The 9,885-nt window shown below is 32.8% G+C and overlaps 1 protein-coding gene across 1 annotated transcript; it reads left to right on the top strand.

Annotated features, from left to right (window-relative positions):
* The first annotated feature begins 1,557 nt into the window (after positions 1 to 1,557).
* On the top strand, positions 1,558 to 6,577 carry LOC110094723 (cytokinin riboside 5'-monophosphate phosphoribohydrolase LOG1). Its single transcript, XM_020820020.2, has 7 exons — positions 1,558 to 1,668; positions 1,951 to 2,048; positions 2,203 to 2,233; positions 2,979 to 3,078; positions 4,988 to 5,058; positions 5,594 to 5,737; positions 6,278 to 6,577. The coding sequence occupies exons 1-7, from the start codon at positions 1,558 to 1,560 to the stop codon at positions 6,368 to 6,370; spliced, it is 648 nt and encodes a 215-aa protein (XP_020675679.1). The 3' UTR covers positions 6,371 to 6,577.
* Positions 6,578 to 9,885: the final 3,308 nt, after the last annotated feature.

Below are 9,885 nucleotides of genomic sequence, written 5' to 3'. Positions count from 1 at the left end.
CTCACAGATTTTTAGGATTCGTTTGGGATAGCTTTTGTACTGCTTTCTAAAGTAATTTTCTTGTATAAAAAATTTTGTACTAAAAAGTTGCTAACGCAATAAAAAAGTTATCTCAAACAAAATTATAGTCTTCTTAAAGATTATTTGGTACTTTCAATAAAATTAAAAAAGAAGAAAATCAATTCAAATGAAACTACAATGACCTTCTACTAGAAATAGAAAATTGACTTTTTGAGTCAAGAAAATCACATAATAAGTTAAAATCTGTAGAGCTGTCAAAATCGAGTTTCAGATCGGGTTCGGGTCGAATCCGAATTTGACCCGGTACTTTTTAACCCGACCCGTTACGAGTATATTTTACTAAAAATTTTTTATTTAATTTGATTTATTTTTTGAAAAATCATTTAATTATTTCATAATAATCTTCTAAAATCCACCTAAATCAAGTAAAAACAGGTCAAACCGGGTTGATTTCGGGTTTCCGGGTCAACCCGAATCCAACCCGATTTTACAAACGGGTTGAAATCCCTAACCTGGGGTTGGGTTGACCCAAACCCGAAATTTTTAGGTCGGATTTTCGGGTTGTGTCAAATATTGACACCCCTAAAAATCCGTTTACTTGTTAAAATTCAAGTTGAATAAAATCAATTGCACGATCAATCTAATAGTTAAATTTACAACGAGTATTAAAAAGAAATAATTTGTTAAAAGTAGATGTCACACTTGTGCAGGGAGAGAATATTTCCCAGAAATCTTCAAATCTCTCATTTGGTCGAGGATTTGATTCTCAGGAGTACATTGAATAGAAGATCCAACTAAACTTTAACTCATTAAACGGGCCTAAATATGGCAGTAACAGAGAACTAAAGGAATTTCAGAAAGCCACGGGGAGTTAGGAGACCCTTAGTAATCAGAGAGAAAGCTTGAATACGGTTGATTAAGTTATATTGATTAAATAGCTTCCATAAAAAATGTGCAAAGCATGTATTTTAATCCAAATGGCCTATGATCATGTGAGCATTATCACCTCCTATAAATTTATAAGATACTGAGATAACAAAAATAAATGATTTTCTAATGTCTGTACAAATTTATATAATGACATCCATAAATTTATCAAAATATTATGCTAAGTTTTGAATAACAATAAAAATATCTTCTACAGCAGTTGCTTTTTTTTTTTTTTTTTTTTGTTTTTTTTTTTTTTTTTGGTGAATTACAACAGTTGCTATACTTCCCCTCCACCTCCATCTCCCACTTGCAATGTTTTCGGCACTAGCAGCTAAAAAAAATACTTAGGCACTTGTAATGTTTTTTGCACGTGCAATGTTTTCTTCACCATCAGCGTAAAAAAAAAACAAATTAAAAACTTTGCCGCATATAATTTTTTTGGCACGTGCCAACACTGCGCGTGCGAAGCCTCCCATTCGTGTGCTTTCCATGTATATCTAGGTGTGGGGTGCGCACTAGAAAGTGGCTGGAGGTTTTAGTGGATGTTTGTCTTTCCTCGCAGTATAAGATAGGCAGGGTAGACTCTGTGGAAGCAGATAGAGAGCTATGGAGAGAGGGAAAGAATCCAAGTTTAAGAGGATTTGTGTCTTCTGCGGCAGTAGCCAGGGGAAGAAGATAAGCTACCAGGATGCTGCCATTGAGCTTGGCAAGGAGCTGGTTTGCTTCTTCTCTACATGTTTCTTTTAACTTGGGTTTACACTTTAGCTTGCACAAAATATCAGCTTTGGAGCTACAATGTTCTTTTTATCTTTTATGGAATGTTTTCTTTTCATTGGATTTTGATTATGTAGAATCGCTGGCATGTTATTGAATAAATTGTCATTCTTGCATTCATCATATGCATTGGTTACGCATTAATGATGCTTTCATGCACATGATTAATTTTTTTTAATTTTACATAAATTCTATTTGAGCTAAGAAAGATTAGGATATTTCTAGGTTTGCAGGAGCATTGATCTAGTCTATGGAGGTGGGAGTGTTGGATTGATGGGATTGGTTTCCCAAGCAGTTTATGATGGAGGGAGGCATGTCATTGGGTAAAGTTTTCATCTTTTCTTCTTTCCACCTTGTCTGCTGTATTAATTTCTGTGCCTGGTGGTGTCACATAGCTTAGCTCTCAAAGGAAAGAGTTCTTTGTATTTGTTATTTACTGTTTACAAGCTTATTCTTATGTTTGTTCATTCAATGCAGAGTTATTCCCAAGACACTTATGCTTCGAGAGGTATGTCTAGTTTGATTTGAAAGGATTTGAACTGCCTCATTTTGGCCGTCTCTCTGTTAGCCCTCTTTTTTGTTTATTTTGTTGATTGATTTCCTCTCTGATTTGAGTCTTTTTTGTGATATTTGATTTTTTATGCTGATGGAAAGAAGGTTGAAGTTAATTTTTATTGTATTTAGTTTATTTTTGAATAGTGATTTTTTTTTGCTTCTCTTAAGGTATTATTTGAATGCTTGTAGACAGAAAATATGTTTTGGACGGTGTTGATCTTTTCCCTTATTTTTAGCATAAAAATGAAATTATAATTTTTGAGGGGTTTTAAAGTTGATTGAAAACTGAATTTTTCGTTCAACCAAATAATGAATCTACTAAACACCACATGTTTTTCAAAACATTCTCTAAATTCATGCAACCAAATGAGGACTTTTTATGAGTTAAGTGCGTCTTTAAGTGAAGCTTGAATATTTTTATTTTTTTATTTTTTTTGAGATATTTTCATTGAAATATATATTTTTTTAAACCTCTAATCGGGAGCTGAATATTAAATTTATATTCTTGGCTTCATCTGCAAGACCCATAATTGCTACTCTGTTAAATGATTAAAAATAATATTCCAATGGAGGAAAGTTGCAGCCTTAAGGAGCTTACCTTTTTCTCTCTCTATTCCTCAATGATGCTTATTATTATTATTATTATTATTATTATTATTATTATTGAATTTTGCTTATGTTGGTCTTCCATTTTGCAGATAACTGGTGAAACTGTAGGAGAGGTGAAAGCTGTTGCAGATATGCACCAGAGAAAGGCAGAAATGGCTCGGCAGTCTGATGCCTTTATTGCATTACCTGGTAAGTGTAAAACAAAGAACTGTATCACAAAAATCCTAAGGCAGAGTAAAAATATTGTAAAAGGACGGTATAATGTCTACTTATAGATTTTTATTTTTCTTGGAAACTATCTACTTGGAGCATTCATTAATCTGCTGTGTGAACAATTAGAAAAAAAAATGTTGAAACTAAAATCCACAACGTTGCTTGATTTAATTTATTTTTTACTTTTACCTCGTTTCTTCTAGTTTTCTAGACATTCTATTCCCATCTTTACTCCTTGGGGCTCTACTAGGGATAGATAACATCAAGTATATACTAACTCTAAGGTACATTTGATTCCTCTTTTCTCTTCTTTAATTTTTCAAAAAAAATTTCTTGACTTATGTGAAATATTTTTATTAAATTATTACTTTACAGCTATGATTTCATATGCATATGAAATTATGGAGAAACTGGTGTCAGTTCTACGAGTTTGCTTAGTTGGTAAAATATTGGAAAGTTTTTGCAAAGATCTGAGTTCTAATCTAACATATAACAAGTTTGTGCCTAGCCAATCACCCTTCCCAAATAAATTGCTTTGGCACTAATCAAACATCTTAAATGCTCCATGAAGTTTAATTCGTATGGTGGCTCCATTTCATAAATAAACCATCTTTAAGCTTCAGATAACCGTTTCATAAAAATTCTGACTTATTTCCTTAAAAGAGTTTTTCTTCCCCAACTTATCTACGAATGAAAGAGCTGGTAAAACTATCCTTTATTAGAAAGAAACCTGGAACTCTTATATAGGATCAAGTAAAAAATGGGATGAGGCTATAACATCTATCTTTTCCTATAACAGTGAAACTTTAGAGCACTGAAACCAAGAAAAGTTTACATTCATGGAAAAGATATAATCTCCTTACATCTACGGCTTAAAACAGCCCTTGGAACTACCAACAAATGGCATTGAAAATTAGGGTTGTGCTTACTTTCATTTTTCAGCGAAAAGCCTCTTTAAATCTACCTTTTTCATAATCCTGCCATATGCAGAGCAATTTTGATGAAGATGGGTTTTACTCTGTGCTATGCCTCCTATTTGACTATTTGTCCCAAGTTCAAATAGGCGTTATTGTCAGAATTTAACGTTTACATGCTCTTCAACATCGCCTATTACTGGATGAATATTTGCTTTCCTTGTAGAAATAAATTAGTCTTACCTGTTCTATTGAGCAGGAGACACGGCAATGACATAACCCTAGAACGTATAGGAGTAGACATGCTATTGACATGATTTTTTCTTTTATAAATTTTTAATATATAATATGTAATTTAAACATTTAATAATAGTATTATCGATTAAAACATCTCTTTTTGCATTAGGAAAAAAAAAATCTCTAGTTGCATTAGGGAAAAAAACTCTCTAGTGGCATTAGGAGCTATTTATGAAGTCATTATTCTATTATAAAGTTAAATGAAATGATGATTAGTAACTTACCGTGATAAAAAATATCATTAAATTTTATTATTAAAAATCAACATCATTTTTCTTTAGAACACCTAAAATATAAGAAAAATCATAAAATAAAATAATTTTTATCTTGATGTGAAAAATATCAAGGAAAAACATATAATTGAAATTACGTTTTTAGGAGTGAAGTTAATCTTTTGAAAAAAAAAAACCCTCAACATCTATTGGTCTTGTATCGTCTCCTCCTCTGTCTGGCCTAAACCTCGCTTATAGTTGACCTGAATCAGGGATTGAAATTTCTCTGTTGATTATGTTTCATATATTTTGAGAATATTTGTGTACTCAAAATTAAGGCATATTGAAATATTTGTACTTCTTTGATTTTACTCAAATCAGTACAAATGTATCACTTCTCAAAAGTTTATTTTGATGAAGAAGTTCATCAGCATTTTGAACTAATTCAGAACTTCGATGAAGGTGGATATGGAACTCTTGAAGAACTGCTTGAAGTGATAACTTGGGCTCAGTTAGGCATCCATGACAAGCCGGTAATAACTATTGCCTGCTTTTTCCTATCTTTTGTCAGGAAGCCTTTTGCTTTCTATATGCTTACTTGATTGCAATATAAATCTTGGTCTTACATTCAAATATTGTGTTACCTACTTTCTTCTTGAATAAACTCGACAATTTAATATTAGTGTGTTTGGAAGTGAAATTTTGGTCAATGAAGAAAATTTACTTGTCTTTTAAGTAGCATATGATAAGCATGTCTTTGTAGATAGAGAGCAGATCCTAGATATTAGTTTGTAGCCCCTATTGTGATCTGATGGTCCTGGGTACAAATCATGAAATTGTCTCTTTGCAATTGGAGATACGATTGCCCAAATCCTACATTAATGGGAGTTTCATGCACTACGTATACCTTGTATATCTTTGTAGCCATGAAAGATTTGTTCTTGTATACCATTACATAACTATAGACCAATTGCACTAATTTCTATGTGGATTAATATTTTCCTCAACAAGAAATGTTGGCAAGGCTATTTTTCTTCATCTTCAACTTAAACAGTCTGAGAATTCCAGGTTGGGTTGCTGAATGTAGACGGTTATTACAACTCATTGCTATCTTTCATTGACAAAGCTGTGGAAGAAGGATTCATCAATCCAAGTGCTCGCCATATCATAGTCTCTGCTCGAACAGCCAAGGAACTGGTGAAGAAACTTGAGGTATTTTCTTTTCTAGAGGCCTTTTTGCTAAAACTAGAATTATTATATTTTATATGGCCAATGAAGTGTATGTCTGCTTCTATAATAATAAACTATATAAGATTATGAATATTCTTTTTTCAGGGTGATCTAAATAAACTTGGTATTATCTATTTATATAGTTTCATCTCCCTGTTTGTTACGAAATTGAGTTTGCTTTTCTTTTTGTAACTCATTTAGATGTATTTAAAAGCTGTGTTCAAGCTCGACTTAACTTATTACACAAGCTATATTAACGAAATAACAAGAATTTTTTAAGAAGATCGAGCATTTTTCCCCCTAGCGAGCATCTTTTTCTTTTTTTTCCCCTAGGGAGCATTTTTTTTTTTTTTTTTTTTTTTTTTCGAATGACATGTTTGTTGTTTTATATGGTTTGAAGTGCTATGGAAAATTACTAAGTCTGCCTCGTTAAATTTTTTTTTTTTTCCAGAAATTCAAATCCTGACTTCTTTGGAGCTCAAAGCAATATCACTCTAACAAGTGTTTTTGGTTTTTTTGCAGGAATACATTCCTCGGCATGAAAGTGTTGTTTCAAAGATGAGCTGGGAAATAGAACAGCTTGAACAGTCTCCAAAATGTGAGATCTCAAGGTAGAAGAACCGGAGGCACAGAGATGGATGATCACCTTTTGACAAAAATGTGGGGCGAAAATTCGGGCGGCCAAAGATGCCTTCTATGTAATGAAAAAAAAAAAGTAGGAAATTCTTTTCTTTTGTAAAGTATCACAACTTGCGTTTATATTTAGATCTTACTTGTTAAGTTTTAACATGCTAAAGAAATCTTTGGAATCTCTTTCTTTAAGGGCTGTTGGTTTCTATGTAAAATAAAATCAAATTCCTGCAACATAAAAGCCAAAATATTAACAGTATTTCTTTTTGCAACAATTTTATGAAGAAATGTTAGGGGAAAAGTTTATATAAAGCAGGTATATTTGAAAAAATGTTAACTGAAGTTAACTTATAGGATGTTTCTTCAAATAAAAGACACAGTAAGTTTACCTACACTATTTTATTTTCCTTTCTTTTGCAATGAATTAAATAAGTTCTAAAGCAATGCACGGTGAAGGAATTTGGTTTATTAAATTTGAGATGGTTGTAGTTTTCCTAGATTTTACTTACAAGTTGAAATAAGATTGAAATATGATATCAATTTATAACTATTTTTCTGGAAATTAAGAGATGGAATTGTTACCATAAAATAAGAAAATAGAAATAGAATATGGAGTTATAAGATCAAGTAACTTGTCTTCTCATTCCAGAAAATAAAATGATTATACATTCATAGGATTAATGAAAATCTTTAGATGCAATAATGAGTTAATGATAATATGATTTATAGTTGCATTTCTGAAGGGAATTGACCCATGTTTTGTTTATATGTCTATGTATATTACATACACGCATTATCTATTGTTAATAAATTCATGAGTACAACATGATGTTTTGAGTTATAACCCTTCAAATTATATATAACTCTTAATTATTCATTCTAAGAAGATATTGTTCAATTCGGTATTAAATGCAAATCAAATCAGATTTAATCAAATCAAATTTATTTTGAAAAGCTATTATATTCAATGAAATTGAGCATTTATTATCTCCTTTTGTTGTTGTTTTGATTAGGAGTTAGATTAGGAAGCTGTTTACTAATTTACTATATCTCAAATCAACAAATAGAGCTATAAGGGCTATTGTTGAGAGTAAATGAGAGAGCTTGAGAGTCTTGTAATTCATATTTGTTTATCCAATATAGTGAAATCATCATCCCTTCCTATGAATGTAGCATCTTCGTTGAACCACGTAAATCGCTATCTTCTTTTTGATTGATTATATTGTGTGATTTCTAATTTTTTATTTATGTTGTGATTGTTTGCACAACAATTAGTATCGGAGCCTTGGTTTCAGTCTAGTAGTGACTTAAAGAGTTCAACGAAAGTCTATCTTTTTTTTTTTTTTTTTTTGGTTTCAGTCTAGTAGTGACTTAAAGAGTTCAACGAAAGTCTATCTTTTTTTTTTTTTTTGGAACCTACGTCACAAAAAGGTTTTGCTTGTTCTTAACGCAAGAAAGCAAGTGTTCATGGGAGCAAATTGATGCTGGGTCAGAGCATGCACAATAAGATTGCATGGAGACTTTAGCAGCTAAAGGTTTTGGCGATAACTCAAATTCTAGGTCGATCTGTCTAAACCAGAAGGAAGATCATGCATGAAACTTTTAATGAAGCCCACATATTGTGTGTGGATCAAATGCAAGTGGGGGCGGCACAAGGGAAGCTACAGCTCAAAGGCCACACAAAGGTAGGGCACGTGTGTTCATTTGGGTTACGCGAGTAACACATAGGAGGGTTTGGGCCATGATTTTTGTGGAGTTGAAACTGCTTACAGATCAGGTCCTGGCCAAGGCCGGGGGGGTGGGCGTGTGCGGTTGTAGAGATTCACGTGCATCAGTTGCATTAGGTGAATATTGTGAAAGAAACAGAAAAAAATTGGAAGAAGAAGAAGAAGAAAAATGGAAGAAGTAGAAACACACAAACTTTTTCTTCTATTAATTATCTCATACTCACATTACAACTATTTTATTTAAATGAAACATCACTTCACACACACCCTTTCACTTTCAAATGAAACATCACAGCTTCACACACATCCTTTCACTTACAATTAACTACATTTAATTAAGAAAATAAACCACATCCACACAAATGAAAAGACACAACCATACAAATAATATGATTAAAGATTTTGAATTTATTAACAAATTCCTCCTTTAAATTCAAAATCCCTTCCATCCTTCATGCCAATTGCCATTTTACATTTCTCGAACAATATTGAGGGTAATGGCTTTGTGAATATATCTACTACTTGATCATGACTTGCAACATGAATCATTCTCATACTTCCTTCCTTCACATGTTTACGGATGAAATGAAATTTAACATCAATATGCTTGCTTCTTTCATGATGTACAAGATTCTTTATTAACTCAAATGCAGATTTGTTATCAAAATGAATCTCGGTAGCCTCTGTTTATTGGAGATTCATTTCATAGAGTAAATTCCTTAGCCAAACTGCATGACACACACACAATGCTGCTGCCACATATTTTGCCTCACATGTCAAAAGTGTCACTATCGGTTGTTTCTTTGATAGCCATGTGAATGTCGTATCTCCCATAAAAAATACGCACCCCGATGTACTCTTTCGATCATCTATGTCTCGACACCAACCACTGTTGGAGTAACCCACCAATTTATATTCATCCTTCTTCGAGTAAAATAATCTGAGTGATTCTGTTCCTCGGACATACCAAAGAATTCTCTTCAATGCCTTCCAATGTGTGTAGGTCGGCTCTTCCATGAACCGACTTACCACTCCAACACTATAAGAAATATTTGGCCGAGTGCTTGTGAGATAACGCAAACTTCCCACCAAACTTCGATATTTTGTTGCGTCGACTCGATCTCCACCATTAAACTTTGAGAGTTTGGCACCTAATTCCATTGGCGTTGTTACTGGATTACAATTTTCCATCTTGTTCTTCTTTAAGATGCCTTCTGAGTATGCTTCTTATGACACAAAAATTCCTGATTTTTCTTGTCTAACTTCTAGACCAAGAAAATACTTCATTAAACCCAAATCTGTCATTTCTAATTCTTGTTCCATCTCACATTTAAAATTTTCAATCATCTTGCCATTATTCCCCATGAAAAGAAAATTATCAACATAAAGTGCTACAAATAACAAGTTACCCCCTTTCTTCTTCACATATAGTGCATGCTCATATGGGCATTGAGTGAACCCATTTTTCTTGAAATAAATGTCGAAGCTCGAGGTGCTTGCTTTAACCCATAAAGTGCCTTTCTTAACTTCAATACTTTTTGTTCCTCTCCAGTCTTCCTGTAACCAGAGGGTTGTTCAAGATAAATTTCCTCTTCTATCACTCTATTCAAAAATGTCGACTTCACATCCATGTGATATATTGGCCATTCAAACTGTGTCGCGTAAGAGATAAGAAGTCGAATTATCTCCATAGTATATCCCCGCCTTTTGTTTATAGCCCTTTTCAACAAGTCGGGCCTTGTATCGATCTATCTCACCTTGAGCATTCATCTT

Source organism: Dendrobium catenatum, unplaced genomic scaffold (assembly GCF_001605985.2).
Source record: "Dendrobium catenatum unplaced genomic scaffold, ASM160598v2 fragScaff_scaffold_589, whole genome shotgun sequence".
Taxonomy (NCBI): Eukaryota; Viridiplantae; Streptophyta; class Magnoliopsida; order Asparagales; family Orchidaceae; genus Dendrobium; species Dendrobium catenatum.
This window is presented reverse-complemented; position numbering and strand designations above follow the sequence as displayed.

Coding starts and splice junctions, on each gene's coding strand:
- LOC110094723 (XM_020820020.2), top strand. CDS start 1,558: ATGGAGAGAGGGAAAGAATCCAAGTTTAAGAGGATTTGTGTCTTCTGC. Junction 1,669..1,950: donor TTGAGCTTGGCAAGGAGCTG/GTTTGCTTCTTC, acceptor GGATATTTCTAG/GTTTGCAGGAGCATTGATCT. Junction 3,079..4,987: donor TGCCTTTATTGCATTACCTG/GTAAGTGTAAAA, acceptor ACTTCGATGAAG/GTGGATATGGAACTCTTGAA.